This window comes from Taudactylus pleione, unplaced genomic scaffold, assembly GCF_031769625.1.
Source record: "Taudactylus pleione unplaced genomic scaffold, aTauple2 ptg000203l, whole genome shotgun sequence".
NCBI classification, from domain to species: Eukaryota; Metazoa; Chordata; class Amphibia; order Anura; family Myobatrachidae; genus Taudactylus; species Taudactylus pleione.
In genome coordinates, this window is record NW_028284605.1 from 3,620,470 (window position 1) to 3,643,911 (window position 23,442).

Genomic DNA, 23,442 nt, shown 5'->3' on the forward strand with positions numbered 1-23,442 from the left:
GTGCTCTCCTATCGCCTTGCAGTGTATATACACAATCATTTTGCAGTTATTTGTAAATTATAATTTTGCAGTGTGTAATACACCGTAGATCCTATGTAAGATAATCTTTGGGAATAATACAGGATATGCTGTATTTCCATTGTACACTCAGCCTTCATTGTAGAACAGTGAATGTGTTTAGAATTATCTCAGTATAATTCAGTGACTGAATCCTTTATACTGTTACTGTCGCACTGCACTGCAATATAATAGTTATACAATCACCGTATATATAATCACCTTTCTGTGTATTGCAGTGAGACATAAGCAGGTGGTTCAGACAGCCACTAATTCAGACAGCATATACTTACAGTGCCAAGGGCAGCATCAACCATAAATACACTCCTGAGAACACCTGTGTCTTGCTTACACCATAGAAATAAATACAATTGCTTTATTCTCTTTGTATATTGACCTAAAGTGATAAGTCAGTGTCACACCTACTGTATTTGTGTCTATTTGCATTTGCGTTTTCTCTATAACTAATATGCAATGGATAATTGAATGCCTATTACTTACACAAGCTCATTCACAAAAATACAGTAACGTAACTATATTTGGGCAGTCACAAGGTGGGAGAGCTTATATAGCTGCATCATAAACTTGGTATAAAGCAGAAACTAGTGCCTTTCTCAGGAATATAAAGACTCGCCACTCCTTCAGTGATTCCGTTGTCATACAAACTACCCACGTGAGGCTCCTACCGAAAGTCATACCCTTTACTCAATGTGTTGTGCACACTACACTGCATGTAGTTACTACAGTACCTGTAATGTAGTTTCTTAATTCCAATTAGTGCTTCAGGAGGCTGTCAGCACACGTGACCTAGAACTGGTCCGGTTGGTTTTACGGCATCGTGACTACCAAAGGACCATTAAACGTCTGGCAGGGATACCCGTCTTATTGGAGAAACTACGCAAGGTATGCTGGACTCATATAACTCATTAAACACTAACAAGAACACCTTTCATGCTTCAGCGGGCATATCTAAGCATGATACTAACATGTTGGTGAATTGTAATCACATTTGGAAAATATGGTTAGTTTCTGAAGGAGCTATTAAGATCTTTTGTTACTTAGGATAGTACTATAACTATAGGATAATGCTGTATTTTGTATTAAGGCGACAGCAGATTTCTGGTGGGTAGAATAACACAGAAAAGTGTTTAAATACATTTATAAAGATGTTCATTGATCAATAGGTTATGACGTTGTGCCGGTCATTAAGTAGTTTGAGGTCCACATAAGACCATTGTCATAGCCTCTTATGGGTGGGTCGGTGCCATAGTAATAGGAATAAACACACAAGATTGCATCACACTTCATGATTTCTGTTGTTTTCATATGTTATATATTAATAATTATTGACATAATCAATACAATAAAAAAAAATTAACCATAGGGTTAATTAACTAAAATTCCCCAGCTAGACAGCATCATCCTGATCTAGGATCAGTTGTTCATTACCTCTTAAGCTGGGCATCCACTATACAATTATCTGTCAGATATCTGTCCAATCTGGCTGGTTGGAATGAAAACCTGGTAATGTATGGGAGCAAATGACAGTCGATCATATGGTTTTAAACACTGAAAAAAGGACAAAACAATTTGTACAAATTGGTTAAATTTCTGTGTTTAAACCAATTTGTCTGAACAACCATTTTTTGGCTATTTTCCAGTGTTTGGACGATTGTCATTTGCTCCCATACATTACCAGGTTTTCCAACCAGCCAGACTGGACAGATATCTGACATAAATTGTGGAGTGGAGTAAGGGGATGTGTGGTTGGGAACGTCTGGGGTGGGGGAGGAGGGATGGTGCTGCAGCGTACGGGTAGGGGTACCTGGTCCTACTTGAAGTTGGCTAGATATGGATGGGTTGACGTGCGCTCCTGGGTATTTGTGTAGGGGGGGAGGAGGGGATGGGGAGAGGGAAGTGGTAGGGGGAGGGTTGGGTGGTCAGTGTGTGTTGTGGTGGGTGTTTTGTGCTGGGGTGTGAAGAACAACATGTAAAGGAACCCCCTCAAAGGGTCCACCCACCCCCCATACTGTGGATTGCACCAGATCACCCCCATCGGGCAGTACACCCCCACAAACTATCCAGAGACAACGAATTCCCGAGGAGCACTGTGCCTCCAGACAAAGGAAGGAACTTTTGTCTACTACACAATAAACACGAATCGAATAAATATATCACCTATAATCACTCTCCCAGCACTCTGTTGTTCTTCACACCCCAGCACAAAACACCCACCACAACACACACTGACCACCCAACCCTCTCCCTAACACTTCCCTCTCCCCATCCCCCCCCCCCCCCTACACAAATACCTAGGAGCACACGTCAACCCATCCATAAATTGCATAGTGGATGCTCAGCTTTACAGACACAATGTAAAATACAAGATACAATATAAGATACATTTTAATTTCTTGTTCTACGATTGTACAGTTTAAACTAGGTTTACTTGTGGAAACCTTTTTGTTTCTAGCTTACTTGAAACTGGGTACACACTATGCGATCTGTCTTATGATATATTGTTGCGATGCGGATGGGAACGATATATCGCTCGTCCCGTCTCAATGGTGTCCCTCTCTGCGGTGTCACCTGGTGTGGGGAGGGATACTGTGCTCGTGACATAGCCGCGCGCCACCAAAAACGGGGCGTGGCCTCGCTGACAAGGGGCATGGCCACACGAGAAGAGGGTGTGAGAAGGGGAACCCCGTAGTCCCGACTCCCTTGCTTTTTACTGTGGGGGGGGTGCAGGAGGTGCGGACTGCCCTGTGTGCAGTGCCGGCTCCCTCACAGTGTTAGAAGCCGAATGCTGCACTTAATACTGCAGTGCATCACTTGGCTTCTGTCACTGAGGGGGAGTCTGCACCTTGATGTCACCCCTCAGCGGGTGACACCCGAGTGCGGCCTGCACCCCCCTTGTGACGCCACTTTCCCATCTGCTATGCTGTACAGCAAATGGGACGATGCGATGCACAATGTCATTCTGCTAAATGCAGCATGGAACGACACATCGCGGCGTCCAGTGTCGGACTGGGGCATAAAGGGCTTAAAGGGGGAATGCAGTGGTAGGGCCCCATGCTAAAGGAGTGTAACTAGTCACCCAAGAGGGTGTGGCCAGCCACCACAGGGACTAGGCTAACCATTAGAGAGTGCATGGTGTGGGCCCCTTTATAAATATACAGTTTTTAAAGTAGTTAATACTAATTTGTGATAATGTACCAGATTGATAACAACAATCCATTATAGTGAATACACCATAATCCTGGGAATTCAGTATAGTGTAAGATATGATGAGGCTGGAACCTGACTCTAGAGGATAGGGTGGAGCCCTCAGGCAGTGGGGCCCACCGGGGGTTTCCCCTGTACCCCTGTGGGCCAGTCCAACCCTTGTGCAGTGTGTACAGACTGAGCAATGTATTGTTCCATCGTGTCGTCCTGTTGGCTGGGCACACAATCGCATAGTGTGTACCCATCTTAAGTCTGTAGTCTGGGTCCATGGTCTGGTTCTTCTGTTAGTATGAGGCTAGTCCTGCTAAATCTGCAAAAAAGATCATAACTCCTCTAAAACACTACATTTAGCTAGACAAATGAAATATATGTTATCATTAATTATACATGGTCAATTTCATTATTTTTTTGCAGGCTGCAATTATTTACAGCCATTGCAATATACTAGGAATGCCATGAATATAATGGTATTTTTCATAAAATCACTGATTTTGCATGATATATTACTAAATGCTGGTGTCGTCTTTCACTGGAATGAAGTTTATCCAATGGTCATGATAACCATGGCGTCCTGGATTTCCCTGCTTCTATATTAGTAAACATACAGTGATGGATTGACCAGCATGTGCTGTTTTTTTATTCTTCATAACTATCGCTGCAGAAAAGAGGATCCATATTTCACCTGGTTTCCTGGTCTTCAGCCGGCAGCTGATTCAGTCCCAAAAGGGATGCTGGTGGCTAAGTGTTAATGTGCTTTTCCATGACCGTTATCCCTTTAGTGCTGAAGGGCCTATTTGTGTTACAAAATAAATGGGTTACATTTCTCCAGAGGATATAAGTGCAGGAAAAAAGGAAGACTATTGTTGTGTCTTATTATCTTTGTATTTTTAACCTGTTTATGGAATGATGGTTACATATAAATCATATTCTAATGCATTAGATTAACTAGTTCGGTGTTACAGTTCATCAGATTGTGAAGCTTTTTTTTTTTCTTCCAAAGGGTTATACAATCGTTCAGACACTTATCTAAGGATTTGTTTGTTTTTTTTGCTCAGTAAAAGAAGGGACTTAGGGCCTGATTCAGACCCGCTCGCAAGCGGGTCGATGGAGGGGCATTGCGCATGCGCGGCGTGCGCAATGCGCAAACCCCAGAGAGAGAGAGATTAGAGCCGGAAGCTCACTGGGGCTTGCGGCAGACGAGATCCTACCACAAGGGTCTCGTCGCAAGCCCGATGGTCGCAACCATCCCAAAGAAAACCCAAAGCCTATCTTTAACCCCACACTGAATTCCCAACATCCGGCATCTCGAGGTAAGTGGGATTCCTTAGGTCTTAGCCGCAGGGAGGGTTAGGTTTAGGCACCCCCGGGGAGGGTTAGGGCTAGGCACCCCCATACCCCAGAGGGTTAGGTTTAGGGCGCGGGAAGGGGGGGCTAGGATTAGGCACCACCGCGGGTCAGGTTAGGGTTAGGCACTAGGGGTGGATGTTAGCGTTAGGCACAACTTAAGGAGGGTTAGGGTTAGTGGGGGGAGAGGGGTGGGGATAGCATACTTACCACCCATGTCGGGATCTTCAGGTATCGGGATGCCGCTTTTGGGATTTGAAGCGTCGGCTATTGAGCCCCCGGTATTTCATACCAATTCCGTCTGTGAGACCTATTCATATTATTTTTTTTATTATTATTTTTTTCAAGTATCATTTATGTATTATACTATTTTTCAAGGTGGATTTACTACTGTGTGATGCTTATATATATTCATGTCTATGAATTATATATTCACGCTTTGTAATTAAACCAATAGTCACAAGAACACTCACTAAGGGGCTCATTTATAAAAAAAAATCTCTAATTTATGATTTTAGTAATGGGGCAATTTAGCATATGCCAAATATAGGAGATAGGATAATGCAGGAGATATCTATACTAACTAATGCAGGATACCGCTGTCTCTATTACTCGTTATGGGTACTGCGTGTTGGAAAAATGTAGCAAGCACCCAAAGCTTAGCTTTTCGGAGCTTGTCCCCATTAGCTAACGCCATCTTTAGAAGTTGTTAACCATTGTGCCCTATAACCTACGCTATCGCATTTTCTTTTTCGGAGAGCCAAAGCATCCCTCTGTAGTAAGTAAGTGCTCATCTGCTGCCAAACTGGGTGCTTACCCAGAAGTAAAGTAAAGTAAGTAAAGTGATAGTATAAACTACAGATGTGTCCACATACATCTATCCTCCGTGCGCTACAAGTCGCGTTACACATAACGCGTGAGTGCCGTGTGACTTGGCACCGCAGGGCGTCTTCATGCAGGTGTATATGCGAGTGAATGCTACGTTACAGTGTCAGCGGCTGTGACACTGTAATGTAGCGTTTCGCATGCAGATAAGCCCGCAGTAGCACACAGAACATAGGCATGCCACATATAATTTTAATCAGCAGAAGCTGCTTGTGTGTTCTATTCGCACCGCTGTACAAATAAGACGCATTGAAGGTAAAAAGTCGCACGAAAAGACGTTCAGCGCTACCAAGTCTCGCCACCACATGGTGCGACTAGAAGACAAGGAGGCTATATGTATGTGGACACACCTGTATTACTTGACTTCTTAGCCCTTTTTGGGCTGTTTGTGAAACCACTGTCCAGGCATCTCTGCAATAACAAATAGCTCTGAAAATACATTCCAAAACAGCGCCATATGCGGTTTCCACAATTAATAGAAGAAAGACACCTAAGACATAAAACACATTGTGAGTAGATGGGCTAAATATTTATTACCTCCAATGCATGCAGAGTTCACTGTAACTAACACTATCGGTGGTGTAGAATATCCTATACTTATGCATTTTTGTGCTGTAGTATTTTGTCTTAAAACTGAACGTTAGTCAATCAATATTAAAGTAAAAATTTCTTAATATCCACATATTTAAAATAATAATAGGCTGTCCCATCTCTGATGGAGTATAAATTAATAATTCAATTGTGTGAACATCATGATAAATATTTAATTGTACTAAATCCTATTAAAATATTTGCCAAATACAAGCTGACACTAATACAGTAATTTACAAGAGTCATACTTCCTATACATATTGCCACTACATATACTACACTACTTTCGTACCTGTACACTTTAAATACCAGGACTTACCCATACACATAATAAACCATAAACTAGCCATGTGCCCATACACTTAATAAACCATAAACTAACCAAGTGCCACACATAATAAGTCAGCCCTTGCAGACACTATTCCAGCTGTGTGTCCCCTCACTACTGTATAAGCAGCCATATGTCCCCATATTATGGACTTTAAAACATTGTTGTTCCCTACCAGCTGGGGACGGTTGTGCTATTACGGAGACATGAGTGGCACTTCTACACTTAAACCCCGGTAACGATGTCACCAGCGTTTCTGTAGCATATGTAAGTGTGACTTTGGTCTCTGTAATATAGCAAAATTATAAGACACTTCATAGGAGCTGTAAATGCTGCCCACTAGATCTAATGTCTTCCAGCCGATGCACTAAGGAGAAGATGCCTTGAACAACTGACTTCAAGTGCTGAGGTGGAGAATCTGGTGGAAGAACAAATGCCTTCAGCATGTCATATACACGAAAGTCTTCTAATATGAATAGGAATCGTGCCCTAATATAATACTTACACTACATGGTACACAGGGCAGTCATTACCAATAAGTGAACCTACAGTAGATGGTCAGCTAATGTCTCTCATTTCACCCAATGGTGCCGCCACACAATGCGCTTTCCCCTGACATGGAGCAGCAGCAAGTTGCTCCCCGCCTACCAAGTTAAGAAGCAAATGGGTGTACATATATATACTGTCACTGAGGGTGGTGCGTTGGTGGGGCCCTGCATTCCAAGAGGGTAGAGACACTTGCCTATAGCTCCAACACATTTTTTGCCAATGGTACAGCAATTTTTTTTTTTTAGAGCTCTACCACATATTATTGCCATATTATCACTGTAGCTTTGTTTACTTGTTTACTTAATGTTTTTACGTGACAAGTTTTGGACAATATTTTTTTACTTGGTTATAATATAGCACCTATAATACTCCATAAACATGCTGATAATACAGATTACCACACATCATTACAAAGGAAGTGATGCTGTACAGATGTGCATACATTACAGTAGTACACACTGCCCCTTGCAACATAATACAACTGTCCTCGTTGCTTTACTCTCTGATGCCTATTTGATCCATTTTTGAGTAATTTCTGGATCTCTAATTGGCTAATAGTGCGGCACTCAGCATTTACCCTCTACAAACACTGACCCCTTAATGGGACCGTATTCCCCAAGAAGCCAGTTTCCCCAAGAAGCCAGGAAGTAACTTCTGTCACATTTAATCATTTCTCTCATCTTTAAATGTTGAAAGGACAGACCATATGTTGATGATACAGTAGTCTCTGTGTTTCTTCCATTGTCATTCTTCTCTCCTTTAGGCACAGGACTTTTATGTAGAAATGAAATGGGAATTTACCAGCTGGGGTAAGTATACAGTACATATATTTGTCTTTATCAGACATTGTCACTGCTTACCTAAAAATACATAAAAAGGTGACTTTGTTGTAAAAAAAAAAAAAAAAATTGCGATACTGCAGAAATGACATTGCCTTGATTTGCAGCACATTTGACCTGTTTATAATAAAATGATACTCCATCCACAATTGAAAAAATGTGGTTGGTGTTCTATGAGAAAAGTCATTTTTATTTTTGTGCTGAGTTCTCAGACAAGCTATACAATGTATTACACCGGTCTACAAAAATAAACTATTTTTCTTTCACAAGAACTAAGTAAACTGAATCTAATTGTATTTTTCATGCTGAATTCGAATATGCATTTGGATTTTTTTCATCGGGCAGGTTTTTTTGTGACATGTTTAAAATTTTATTATATTAGTGATTGCGCTTCTGACCCTGGGCAAATTCCCCCCGTTCCCACTCCTTTCCTTTCCCCTTTCCTTCCTTATCTACATTAGCATTTTTCATCTATGTGTTTGTATTCATTTTCTGTTGTTTTTATACTTATGTACTGTAAATTTCAAAATGCAAATAAAAATACAACTAAAAAGAAGAATTGAAAAAAAAATAGTATTTTCGTAAGTCTAAATGATAAATATACACCTCATTCTGGCTGACCTAAAAAGTTGTAGATGATGATTTTCGGGCATATTTTGCCTTTGGGTTGTCTCTTCATTGTCCAGTAATAGTCAGCCAGCATACTGGAACTCCATTTGCCTTGGTACCTCTTTTCCATCGTAGAAATCTGCTGATGGAAACGCTCGCCATGCTCATCACTGACAGCCCCAAGATTTTCTGGGAAGAAGTCTAGGTGGGAGTCCAAGAAGTGAAGTTTTAAAGACATGGTGCATCCCGTAGCTTTGTATGAATTCACTAGATCACTCACTATATAATGATAGTTTTCTGCTTTATGATTTCCAGGAAAACAAGAACAGATATTTTTGAATGACAGCCAGGCTGCTTTTTCCAGGGGATTTAACAGTTTCTGAAAATGTTCATCATCCATTACTGATCTTATATGTGGCCCTATAAAAATTAATTCTTTCAGTTTTACATCACTTACTTTGGGAAATTTAGATTTCAAATGCATAAATGCAGCAGAGTTTTTTATCAGTTGCTTTAAGTTTAATATGCAGTGGAGATAAATAAAAAAAATTCTGCCCAGGAATAATAGATTCATGTTTAGGCCATTGTTTTGTAATGTAGTGGGACTTCCTATTCTTCCTGACCCATTCACACAAGAAACAGCAGAGTTTAGTGTACCCAAGTACCAAGCAATAAAGCAATGACCTTCAAATCACCACAGATATTCCAGTTATATTTTCCGGGTTGGGTATGAAATATCGGCGACTGAGTAGCCGCCGGTTCAAAATCCCGATGCTGTAAAGTCCGATGGTGCAGAATCCCTCTCCCTCCCCTGACCCTCCCTTAGTGGTGCCTAACCCTAACCTCCCTAAGTGGTGCCTAACCCTAACCTCCAGTGGTGCCTATCCCTAACCCCCCTAAGTTTCCCAGAGGGTGCCTAACCCTAACTCCCCACGGTGATGCCTAGCCCTACCCCCCCCTCCCCGCAGCCTAACCCCAGGGGGGTGCCTAATCATGATTTCCCCCCGTGGGTCCATAACCCCCCTTTCCCCGGGCTAACGCGAAAACTTACCTGTATCCTGATCCCACTCTGGATAGCGGCGTCTGCATTTTGCCTGGCGGCGGGATTCCGGAATCGGTACAATCACTACATCCCATATTTTTCAAAATCATATTTTTAAATGTCTCTTTCATATCAGTGGCAAACGCTACAGGTATTGATGGGAATTTATTGCAGTTATGTAGAAGCACAGCCTTCAAACTAACTTTTGATGAGTTTCTGAACAATCGCCACTCATCTGGCAGGTGATGATGTCCAAGAGCCACCATAGCAGAACAAACAGTCTTACAAAAACCTACACCTTTTTCTTCCGAAGTAGTCTTTGTAATCACTATGGCTGGCACGATAACTGCATATTCTTACATCTTTGATGAGTAGATGTAGTAGATTCCATCCTGTGAGCCTCGAACTTAAAACTTAAAAGTTCAGATTGTTGTTTAGACAAGTTTAAATCCTGATTAAGGGCCTGATTCAGAGCCGTTCGTAAGCGGCAGTACGCTCGTTCCGAGCGATTTTCGCACTTCTGCGCATGCGTACGGTTTATAATACGCATGCGCGAACCAGTCAGTGCGGCCGAAAATCGTTTGTGCGCTATATAGCGAATGCCTGCTACTTTGAGTGACAGAATGAGGCGTATGTGGGTGGTAACAGGGGAAGGTGCTTGAAAACGGGGAGTGGAGATCCGAACGCAGGCGTGCTTAAAGATCAAAACGGGCGTTTTAAGGGTGTGCATAATTAAAACAGCAGCGTCATTGGCCACGTCACTGGGTTATTTTATAGCCAGAACTGCTCGCAAGATTGTGGTAGCAAAAACCAACCCCAAGAATTGCGAGCAGTTCATACGCTGGTGGATGTACTCGATTAATCTAATAAATAGTAGGATGCGAACGGCCAGGGGGCATATTTTTCCAAAAAACGACCGCAAGTTTTGTTCGCTCGTTCAGACCTAGAGGCGCGAACAGACCGCAAAGAGCGAACAGTTCATTTGAATAGCCACCCCTATTTTCTGGACGAGCGAGCTCTAATTGCGTCCGGCTCTGAATCAGGCCCTAAGATCATTAAAATCTCATTGGGATAACAAGTGAGGTGCTGATGAACAACTTGCTTTGAATGTAGGATCACTTCTCAGATTGCTGTCTGTATCTTCCTCAGTATGAGTCAGAGTTATCACTTAAGGTACATACACACATAACGATACGTTTATCGTTCAATCGTTCACTTTCTAAGTTAAAACGATGAACGATTATCGTTCATGCGCGTTCCCGTTTGTAGTTCAGTCAGACTGACCAACTCAACAATTTTCATTAAGGGAATATGCAAAAATGATTTGTAGTTCAAAAAAATCATTCATTACACTTTAAAAAATCTGACAGATAATCGTTCATAAAATCGTTGGTAACAAAATCGTTGTGTGTGTATGCAGCTTAAAGGTCACTAAATCTGGACAGATTGGCTCAGGAAACTCTTCACTATGTAAGGCAGGCCTCATTGAAGATGGCGAGTTAGGATAGTTAACTATATATTTTGTTTTAGATGTAATTCCTCTAATGTTAAAGTGCTTATCCACTAGAAGACAGGTAAAAGACTGCATGAATACGACTTTGTAATCGTGCAGTCGTTTGTCAGTCTGTGATGTGCCTCCACTGACCGAGCAGTCATTCAGTGTAGGCACAATCAATCATCTGCAAACATGTTGAACCTGACATTATCGTCAGGTTAACCAGCATGTGTGCACGATGATAGATGTATAAACGACTAATTTTTTAAACAATCTGCAAATAATTTTCAAACGATTATCGAACGATATCGTTATTGTTCAATCGCTCATTTTAATCGTCTAATGGATAGGCACCTTTGGTTAAGCAGAAAGAGCAATCAGTTGCATTGTCCTTCGGCTCCCTCCAAATCATAGGAATTACAAATGGCGACATTGTATCAATGATGTAACCACAAGATTAAACTCAATTAACCTTGTGGTTACGATGTAGTGGGACCCAGCATAGACTTCAATGGTGAATTCTCACCATTGATGTCTATAGGGAACACAGGCTGACCGCATTCAGCCAATCAGGGAGCTGCTCCGACGGAGATGCCCGCTGATTGGCTGGCGGCCCCTTCAATGACGGGGCACACGTGTGCCTCGGTCATTTACGCGGAGCAAAGGTATGTGTACACACACATAACTTTGCTCAGTCCGGCATGGTATGTTTTTGTTTTTCGGTTTGTTATTATAACCCTTTGGATGCCTACAGGAAACGAAGCAGACGTGAGTATGGATTTTTTTTTCAGATACCCCTATGGATTACTTCGTATACTAGGTGAGTATTTGTCAGTGTGCAAGTATGGTTTATTAAAATTTTACTTTCACGGTGTGTGTTTGTTTTTTTGACGTATTTCTTTAGTTGTGGAACTACAAGTGCCAGCAGGCCCGTAATGCCCCGCATGCTGGTATTTGTGGTTCTCCAAATACCAGCATGTGGGGGAGGCTTGTTGGTACCTGTGGTTCTACAACTAAAGACAATATTTAACCCTTTAATTTACACAAAACATCTATCCAGCACCCACCGCCCTAGGGTGCCGGGGATAGCCCCGGGCTATCAATCTAGGCCTGTAGGTCTGGGGTGCCCTGGAGAGGGGGACCCCTTTATTGGGGGGGTCCCCAACTCCCCAGGGATCCCCGGCCTGGGCTGACTAGCGGTCAGAGGTAATGCTTTGGCTGGGGAAACCGGTGAAAGGTTTTTCCTGGCTGTGGCATTATCCCCCCACTAGAAAGAGTTCGGTGCTGGTTTTTAATTTTGCAAGGGGCCCCCCTACTCATTTTGTCCCCTGATTTTCCAGAATCAGGACCAGCTCAACAAAGCCCTGTGCTGGTTCTAAATATACAGGGGCTCCCTACACATTCTGGCCCCTATATTTTTAGAACCAGGACAGACTTTATAAAGCCCGAGGCTGGTTACGCTTTTGAGGAGGGTTGCACGTCAGTGAAGCCATCATGGATCTCACAGATCTGTGATGGCTTCTCTAAAACTCGCACCTTTTAATGCGACTTTCATTAAAAGGTGTCAGTTTACATAGTCCTAAACTCGCATATGTAGTAGCCTCCAGCTGAAAAGTTCGCAGGCTATTAAATTTGCAAGTTTCAGTACAAACTCGCACTTTTTAAAAGTGCGAGTTTGTACTGTTACTAAAACTGACTGCCTATTACATTTGGCCCCGTGAGCTTTTTCCATCTCATCCTCAAGATGCTCAATTGAATTAAGATTTGATGGCTATGGAGACCACTGCATTAAGCTGAGTGCACTTTGTCATGTTGCCTACCCTCCAACATGACCCGTTCAACCAGGTACAAAGTGCTCTGCTCCTGGACTTCCCACCTAATTTATGATGGCAGTCACCTGTGTTGAACTAGGTCATTGATGAGACAGGTGTTTCTACACAGGTGGCTGCAATCATAAATTAGGTGGGATTTTTATAAGCAGAGCATTTTGTACCTGGTGGGAATGGGTCATGTTGGAGGGTCTGATGTTGCTGCAACCACTTTGGGACTTTCTTATCCTGAAGCTTTATTATTCTAAAAAGCTAATATCGCCATGAAAAGATTCACCTAATGTTTAGATAAAATGTGGTTTTTAAGCGGGCCAAAAACTTGCACCATTACACCAATGCCACCGGTCTATATTATTTATACCGATTATAATGGATCCTCTCATAAATGTAAAGCAACAGTAGCTGCTATTAATCAGACCAGGAAATGTTATTCCAATCTTCCAGCGTTATTTAACCTGCTGTAACTGCCTCTTCTTGTGTATTGTTGTCTGGAGTGGAGCTTACTCCACCCATTTGTCTGTTCACACAACTCTTAAGCTGGGTACACACTGATAGATATATTGGCCGATCAATTGATCGGCCAATGTATCTGCTGCCCGTTGGGCAGTGTGTACCCGCGATATGTCGGTGAACTTCGGCGTTCACCGACATATTGCATTGGCTGTACTGCACAGCCGATGGACAGATATGTCTGCAGACATATCTGTCCATCGACAGGTGTGTACCACCCGCCCCATACACACAGCGGCAGCCGTGGGGAGGGAAGGAGGGACACGCCCTCGCCCACCGGGAAACGCCCCCTGGTCGCCGGGACCCGCAGGAAGACACAGATGATGGCCGTTCAGTGTGTATGAATGACCATCATCTACAGATATATCAGTCAGGTGTGTACCTACCTTTACACTCAGTTATCTTTTAGTTGTGTTAAGCTTGGTACACATTGGAGCAATATCGGCCTGATACGTTGTTTCTGATGGAATCAGAATGACATACTGTATATCGGAAGGATCATTCAGTGTGTACAGGCAATCTGCGCACTCCCACTATCGTTAATGATATCTTCCTGTCAGCCATGCTGCGTGGCCAACCCGAGTTGTTTCGTGCAAGCTAATGAAGGATGGAATGAGAGATCATTCCGTCCTTCATTACATCGTTCTGATGTGTACTGTGGATACGATATGGAGGCCCTTAGGCCACCATATTGTCCATAGATCACATCGCTACAGTGTGTACCCAACCTTCACCTATGTCAACCACTTTCATGAACAGCCTGCTTCCGACCAAATAACACAGTACAGTTGCATCAATGTTATTTTGGTGGTGGCCAATTCTCAGTACACTCTAATACTGTCATGCATGTTAATTCCAGCACAATTTCTGTTCCTCATACCCTCAGGCTGGCACTTGTTGAAAATCACTTCTGTCTCTTATCTTTCCCATTCTCGCTCTGTATTGAACACGCACCTTTCTACATGCTTGCCTGACTTAAATAACATATATGCTGCTGACAGTGATTGAGTAGTCAATTACACGTGAAGGGCAGGCATGCCAAATAAGTTTATGTGTGTGTCAGAAGATAACTTTTCATAGTAAATAAACCCGTTACAGTTCTTATTACAGGATTCTATGTCTGACAGACAGCTCTGGACAAAGAATGAGGCAGTCGGTTATTAGGTCTGTTACATTGCGTAGTTAAAAATTCTACTGCTATTCAAAATAAAATAGTAATCTTCACTAGGATTTAAGCTCCTAACAAATGACCCTGACTGAGTCTCAGTGGATACACAACAAAGGGCCTGATTCAGAGATATTTGCTAATGCCACCACAGCGGCAGATTCGTACGCAGCGGCTGTTCGGGAATATGCAAATGTCACAATCGCTGGGATTTGTATTGAAATTTTCACAGCTTTGTAAATTCAAGCAACGGCGTACAAAGGCAAGGCTTGGACGCCGATCAGTCATTTATCGGACATCTAAGTAAGTAGCTGTGGCCCTATGGTCGCGCAGATTTGTCACAGGAACTGGGACGCTGGAGCCATTATTACTGCGTAAGGGATCGCAGTGACAGGCAGAGACACGCTCTAAGAACGGCAGTAACATGCCTGCGTTTGAGTCACCACCTCCCCATTGCCACCCACAAACAATCCCTGCTTGTCAATCACTTTGCAAATAAAAGCTTATTGCGAGTGACAATGAAAATGAAATCTGCTGCATATATAGTGCGACTCAGACATATGCGCAGATCACCGATAATGTCTCAAACTGCGTAAACATCGCCATTGCGTCCATCTCCGAATCAGGCCCAAAGATGTAGCTTTCCTTTGTCCACTTAGCAGATCATTAAAGAAATATAAATGCTTTTAAAATTGTTCTCTTATTTTTTTCTACAATCAAAAACCCTCAAAAAACATAATTGTGACCATTTCGCAACTTGGAAAATCCCCAATGCCTCCCAGTAGTTGCAGACACTTTTTTTTTTTTCCCAGTGCCACTGGTCTCCAAAATCTGTCCCAGTGACACATACAAGGTTTGGAAGAGTGGGCAGAACCTACGTGTGGACACCACTCTGCTTGGGTTTGATCACATGACTTGGCAACGAGGGAACCGCAGTTTTATCTTTAGGGGACAAGGTGAGTGGCCACAGTGTCTTGTACTTAAATTGCAATATCAGTCTCTCATGCTGTTCCTTAATACTGTATGTACCTAACTATATACTGACAGAATCCAGCGCCGTGGTCATGGAAATTGATCATGACAGAAGAGTTGTCTTCTCTGAAACGCTGACGTTAGGTTCTCAGGACCAAGAAGTTCTCCTGGCTGCTGTGCAGCCCACTGAGGAACAGGCCATGAGCCGCCTGACAGCCCCTGTGGTTACTACTCAGTTGGACACCAAGAACATTGCCTTTGAGAGGTGAGTAAGAGGAAGACAGGTGCAGCGGGTGTGTTGCTGTAATATGCAGAATTTTGCATGTTTAGTCTAATGATTTGGAAGGGGGTAAAGGTCCATATGATTTAAACTTGTTTAAAAGTAGCTGAGAACATTTCTTAATGTAGAATGGGGTTGTTGAATTCAAGTGGTAAGGAAGAGATCTGGATCTGAGCATAAAGAAAAATATCAATACATAATGCTGTATATAAAGTAATCTTGGATATAAATTTATCGATTAGTCAGGCTGTGCAGTTTGGCATCACTTCCGTGCTGGAGAGAAACATTTATGTACTGGACCACCTGTATTATGTGGTCTGGAATATTGTGATAAAGTATTGTACTGCCATCAGGGCCGGTGGAAGACATGCTGGTACCCTAAGTGCCACCCCTCCTTCGACGGAGCCGCTTCTCTTTACATTAGGAGTTGGGAAGGGGGTGGGGTGATATCTCCTGCTTCAGTTCAGTCTGGGAGTGTGACACTCAGATTTGGTAATGAGTTTTCCTACACCTTCCGGTACAGGGTTGCCACATGCACCATGAAGCCGCTTCGGTTCCCCACTGCGCATTCACAAAAGAGTTACTACTATGCATGCACAGAAGAGGGTATTTGATTGGTGGAACAGCACCTGTCATCTACACACCGCATAGAAAAAAATAATTTTGTGTAGGCTGGTAGAGGCTCTAGTAGCATGGGCACTCCAGACATTACCAGGAGTACCGTGTAACACTAGCCCTGTTGTTGCTGGGCAGTGACATAATAGCCCAGTGCCACTTTCCCAGCCCTTCATTGACATTTGCTGCTTTTCCTTCATGCCAGTGGCCAGAGCTCCAGACAGGAGTGCCACAGAGACATTAAAAACACTGGCTCATTATGTCACTTATTTAGTGTTTTAGGAGCCACCTGACTAGACTCATCTAGTGCTGTACAGGGGTCCATCCTGGGTGCGACCCGGCTGAGACCCCTTTCAGACTGGTGGCCCGACTCGACTTATTGTCGGGTCGATGACATCATCGCCACCACGTGTCGAGTCGGCGCTTGGAGATGAGATCATCTCATCTCCAAGCCAAGCACCGTCCCTTGCTATGCAGTGAACGGGACCTGGGTCACATCAACCTGTATTACCCATTCACACTGCACCACAAGGCGGGTAGAACCCGTGTTCAACCCTGCTCGTTACCCAGGTTGAAATGCCGGGTCATTTCAACTGGGCCCTTTCACACTCCGCAATAACCCAGGTTGCTGTGTGGTCAAGTGAAATAACCCGGGTTATTGCTGGCAGTGTGAAAAGGGTCATAGCTAGTCAGAAAAGATACAATCACAGCTTTTCTTGTGAAATGTAACATACTGACCTCTTCCTTGACAGATGTGATTATGAATACGGTACTTGTACTGTAGTAAGGAATGACGACAAATATCTGTGTTGTTTATTTTCCCTTCACAGAAACAAATCAGGAATCCTGGGGTGGAGGAGCGAGAAAACGGAGGTTATCAATGGTTATGAGTCAAAGGTTAGAAGCTTGTAGTAATATATACATAGAGGGAGGAGTGGCTTGTGAACAGGGCGCATTGTAAATGCAGGTAAAAATAGAATGTTTTGTAACAAAAGGCAGCATTCCAGCAAACTATATATGGAGAATGTTTCTTCAGACATATAGTGCGATTCGGTGTAAGGCACACGGCATGGACAGCATGCTGTGACACATGTAATCACTACGCCAAGTACATAATAAACATAGAGATGGAGAACACAGCCACACTCTTGAAATACAATTGTGGATGAGATATATCCACAGATGTATCAGGCCTGGAGAACAAGGCACTACACCTATTCAGTTACTTCACACAGCCTTCCTTGTGCTATTAACCCCAAGTTATCTCTCAAGTCAAGGAAGTAAACATTCAAAAAGCAGATAAGTAGTAAGGCACTTATCCCAGGAATTCAGTCATTTGCTGCTACTAATGGAATAAGGGATTTCTCAGATAAGTGTCTGCTGATCTCTTTTTTATAATGTTTGTCTGTTACGGTATGTCCTGCCAGTTTTTCCATCTTGTGCCCAATTCTTTCTTTCTACGGCTGGCCCAGATTGCCTGGCATTGTTTTATCCCATACATGATTGGATGGCGGCAGCATGAAGTTCATAAACACTATTGGTTGCTGACATCCAGCTGTTATAGTGGCCATCTTGTGGAAAGGAAAAAGCTAAGTACAAACTTGTAAATCAGTGCACAGCATTATGTCACAATGTCCTGGTCCAGTAAATGAAGTCGCCGCAGGTATGGGATGTTTCATCCATGCGCTGCAAATTGCTGAATTCTGGATCTTTTGAGAGAGACACTTTATATCCACATTAATTGGATCAGCAAGGAAGAGGGGAAAATGTCCAGGAAATACCTACCGTACATCATCATACATTGCAATAGGCGTATTCTGCAGTTTGTAGTCTCACATTGCACTTGTATGACTGCACTGTATGGTTTGTAATGGAAGTGTTACCCGGTTACACATTATTAAGTTGGGTATGTCTTTCTTACACCGCAGAAATACAATGAAATTAGCTGATGTCTTCATCAATGAAAATAATGAAATTACATGTAAAATGCTCCTCATGTGGGTTTTCCAGTCTCGTATACAATCGATCTGTTGCTCAGTGGCTCTATATGGGATGTGAAGTTTATATCATACAGAATTTCAATTTGAACTTCACTGTAAATGTGGGATATTTCTCATTCTTGTGTAATACCGTATACCCCCATCAGGCAGTGCAAGCTTTCTGTACATTGCTATACACTAAGTTACACTGCTGCTTTATTTAATGACAGTTTATGCCCTATTCATACAAAACAATTCACTCTAGTGTGATGCAGTCTATGTGTGGCGAGGGTACTTGTGTCAGATGCTTGATCGCTCTCCCAATACTGAGAATGTTGTTGTTGGTTTAATAAGTAGTAAATGGTAATAATAAGTAGTATTGATTTTGAAAGCACATCTGGAAAATTGTTCCACAGCAATGAAAATTGTTCCACAGTACTCTTCATTTTTTTCTTTTATAATCGTATGATGCCTTAGAAAATAAATTAATTTAGGTAAATACAAACATAAGTGATAGATGCACGGTAGCAGATATAGGGGTCTATTTACTAAGCAGTGTTAGGAGACAGAGTGAAAAGTGATAAGGTTCCACCCAATCCGCTCCTAACTGTCATCTCACAGGCTGTGCTTGAAAAATGACAGTTGGGAGCTGATTGGCTGGCACCTTATCACTTTTCACTCTGTCTTCTAACACTGCTTAGTAAATAGACCCCATAGTAAATACAGTACAGCATGATTTAGTCACATTCTAAGCAACATTCCGTAGTCCCTTCTTGTTAGCATGTTGTCCATGTAACAGCTGTTTAAACATTAGGAGGAGTATGTGACTGATACACCTCCTAACATGCCTGGTCACGATGAGTATATGTATTAAAACCTTGCCAATACAACAGTTGTGTCTGGCTGTCCAGTTACCCCATAGTGATTCATGACTATGTGACTCATTAAGGTTGCTGCTACCAAGTACAGTATGGAATATTAACAAACAAAATGGAAGTTGCGAAATATCTCAATAGTACATGACCTAATCTGATACTTACACATGGATTCAGTTCTCTTGCCTTTCATCCCATCATGAGCTTGCACCTGTAATGCTAGTGTTTAATAGTTCATGTCTTGGATGCAGTTTCTCAGTGAGGTACATGTTTAAGAATATAAAGGCCAAAACTTTCTTCATGCACAACACAGACAGTAGATTGGTACCTCATAGCCCCCTGGGGAAGTATTCCAGCACAGTGATCCCATACATTAAGTAACAGCTGTCTGTCTGGAGCAGCTGGACATAGCCGTACACAGAACACCAATTGAATCTTCTGATTTATTTTCCATTGAACGAATAAGGATAAATACGAATTATTTCCTAAGGAACAGTGTAATGCCCAACACTGAGAAATAATTTGTTTGTAGTATACAATCTGCTGTGTATTTTTATTAAATAAAGCTACATATTATACAGTGTAGTAGTGTAACTTACTTACTGCCGCACAGAAGGCACAAATGCTCTCCTGGATCAATGTACTATAAGTCAACCCCCTCCACCCTTTTATGTTTTGTGTAATGCAGTACCTTGTGTCCTGGTTAGGCATTGCATTTGATGGGAAATATACAGACTTGTCCACATACAACTATCCTTTGCTACTTATACACGCCATGCCACATTTTCTTAAAATATGCGTCGTAATCTGCGACTTTATACCTTTGCGACATAAATACTAATCCTAAGTACCTTGTACGGGCTAAAGACAGAGGTCGTCATGCCTCGCACCACCCATTATTATGCTTAATATGCAACTTTATACCAGTTTCTTACCTAAATACTAATCCTAAGTACCTAGTACACTAGAAGTTAATTTGTATGCAACACAGATGCAAAAGTCAGGAAAAAATACGCAAGCACAGGAATTGCTATCCACAGCGGAATGCCTAAGTCGCGTCACATCGTGCAGGATAGGTGTATAAGTACAACACTGTAGTACTGCAGCTGGCACAAATCCTCACCTGGAACATTGCACAGTACAGTGCATATCAATCACTATAAAAAAAAACACAGACACATGGCTCTAAATGCTAATATTACTTTATATCTTTATATACAGTAGTAGTAATACAATCAAGTGGCAAAAGTTGTGGGACAGATGCCTAGTATTGTGTAGGACCTCTCTAGCCCAGAGAAGTGCAGCAACTCAACGTGGCATCAATTGCACACATGGATGGAAGACCTCTGGAGAGATGCTGACCCATGCTGTCTGGATAGCTACCCACAGCTCCCTGATATTTATAGGTGCAGGTTCTTGGGTGCAAATGGACCTCTCCACCACGTCCCACATATGCTCGATTGGGTTCATGTCAGGCAAACGTGGTGGCCACATAGTTTTTCGGAACTCTCCAGAATGCTCCTCGAACCAATTCTGGAAAATTGGGACTGATGACATGGTGCGTTATCCTGCTGGAATATTCCATTGTTGTGTGATTACATGAAGTCCATGGAGGGCTGCAAATGCAACGTAGCAGTTACCGGTCAATGACATGTTCAAGAAAGAAAGAGGGAGAATGAATGGCAAATAGAAAGTTGGTAATGAACCATGCTTGGGACAATGGCGTGGCACATTTTTACTGGCCTGCTCTGCTGGGATTATTCTGTTCTGTTGTGATTGTCCCAGGTATTTAGTACTGATAGAAGTGGATGGCTAATAGTAATACTTCTATTTAATCAGCACCAATAGACATAAATAGCTAATAGTAAGATGCATATTTTATCAGCACTGGTAGACATGGATGGCTATAGTAAGACTCATATGGTTCCAGCACCAATAGATGTGGCTGGCTAATAGTAAGACCTGTGTTTCATCAGCACCAATAAAAGTGGATGGCTAATAGTAAGACTCTTGTGGCATCAGCAGCGATAGACTCATGTCTTACTATTACAAGCCAGTAGAGCAGATCACTGCCAGATCAAGTCATCTCTGTCCTGTCTGTGCATCATCTTCAATGCTACAATATTTTTTTTTAAATGTAAACGCATATGTGCAGAGTTCCTGTAATATGTGGATTATGTATAATGGACCTGTTACAAGTTGCAGCCACAACTTGTCACATGTCATCCATAGCACATCATGATTGGTTTTTCTGCCTATTTGTACACGCTGGCCTTTTGCCGCCTCGCCGACTATAGCAATCAGGAAGGTCCTCTCGGCTCAGCCGCAAGGTCAGCATTCTGAATCACCTAGTGGAAGGGTATTCCAGCAGTATTACCTTGCTACCAGCTAGCTCTCCTGCCTCTCCTATGGCTCCCTAGCCGCACCAGCAGCTTCCGTGCTGCCACTGGCTCTCCTGCCTCTCTACGGCTCCCTAGCCGCACCAGCAGCTTCCATGCTGCCATAGGCTATGCAGCCTCTCCAACGGCTCCCTAGCCGCATCAGCAGCATCAGTGCTGCCACCAGCCCTCCAGCCTCTCCTACGGCTCCCTAGCCGCATCAGCACCTTCCGTGCTGCCACTGGCTCTCAAAGCCGTACCATTGAACACAGACTTGTGTACCAGCTCTCTGAGCTGCAGTACACAAACTAGTAAACAAACTTGTGTACCGACTCTCATGGACGCAGTACACTAATTTGTACACCAACTTGTGTACCAACTCTTATGGACGCAGTACACTAATTAGTACACCAACTTGTATACCAACTGTTATGGACGCAGTACACTAATTAGTACACAAACTAGTACTTAAACTTGTGTACTAGCTATCAAAGCTGCATCAATAGTATACTATCTTCTGTTACCGGCTCCAAGCCACACCATCGGCTCTCAAAGCCTCATCAGTTGTATACTTTCTTCTGCAACCGGCTTCAAGCCGCACCATCGGCTCTCAAAGCCGCATCAATTGTTACTCTCTTCTGCATCCAGCTCCAAGCCGCAACATCGACTCTCAAAGCCGCATCAATAGTGTACTATCTTCTGTTACCGGCTCCAAGCCGCACCATCGGCTCTCAAGGCCTCATCAATTGTATACTTTCTTCTGCTGCCGGCTCCAAGCCGCACCATTGGCTTCAAAGCCACGCCATCGGTTCACTAAGTCATATGATCGACTCCCAAGTGTACCTGAACCTGTTTCTGTTCCTCTCGATCCTCTCACCACTGAATCCCATTGTTCCTTCGTGTGAATCTCTACTACCCTGAGTTATAAGCCCAGGCGGCCGCCTATGTATCGGTAAACGTATCCTAGTTCTAAGGAAACAATGGGCGGTTGTTATTGGCGGAAGACCTTGCTGGCCTAGGTTCTAGGGGGTTCACACGGAGCAGGCTTTGGGAATTATAACAGGACCATGAAGCCTATGCATATGTATGGCATTACACCTAGGGGTATATTTACTAAAGTGAGAGTTTTTAAAAGTGGAGATGTTGCCCATAGCAACCAATCATATTCTACTTAACATTTAACTAGCACCTTCTAAAAGATAAATGCTAGAATTTGATTGGTTGCTATGGGCAACATCTCCACTTCTAAAAACTCTCAATTTGGTAAATTTACCCCATAGTGTGCTAAGTATGTTTAGTGCACTTTTCCTAAAGTATCCACTACTGCAAGGGTCAGGAAAAACTCATGTGTGATACTGCATCTAAATTGACTTAATGTTGAGCCTTCTCGAGATGTTCAGTCTATCTCACAGAAAAATACCACATCTACAGATTCCATGAATGATTGCCTGAAATCATGTTCTCTGTGAGAGTTCTTGTGACCCGTTGCTTGAGTTTAAGCCTTTTGCATCTCGCGGCCAGTCCCTGTTATGGTCTTGCTTACACGTGATCATTCCTTGCCTTTATGCAGGGTCGTATCTATAAATGCACAGGGCTCACCATGTCAGATGGAAATCCAATAAACTGACTGGGGTAGTCCATTAAAAGAGCTCTAATCCGAGCAACCCAGTAACACTGGGAAATAATAGACCAGTCATCTAAACAAGGGTTCTAAGGTAATACAACATTTCTTAGGACAAATTAAAAAGTAAAACATATTCAAATTATGGGCCTGATTCAGACCCACTCGCGAGCGAAGTCCGCTCGCAAGTGGATCGATGTTCTGCACTGAGCATGCGCACGACGGAGGGAGCTCCGTCGTGCGCATGCGCCAGA

At 42.8% G+C, this 23,442-nt stretch overlaps 1 protein-coding gene across 4 annotated transcripts in view; it reads left to right on the forward strand.

Moving 5' to 3' along the window:
- Positions 1-23,442, forward strand: part of ANKRD13B (ankyrin repeat domain 13B) — a 249,230-nt gene that overhangs the window by 187,411 nt on the left and 38,377 nt on the right. For all 4 annotated transcript variants that reach the window (XM_088477768.1, XM_088477769.1, XM_088477771.1 and 1 more), the window contains exons 3-7: positions 836-960; positions 7,743-7,788; positions 15,281-15,424; positions 15,516-15,705; positions 17,166-17,232. In XM_088477768.1, coding sequence (XP_088333894.1) covers positions 836-960; positions 7,743-7,788; positions 15,281-15,424; positions 15,516-15,705; positions 17,166-17,232 — 572 coding nt within the window. The remainder of the gene's footprint in view (positions 1-835; positions 961-7,742; positions 7,789-15,280; positions 15,425-15,515; positions 15,706-17,165; positions 17,233-23,442) is intronic.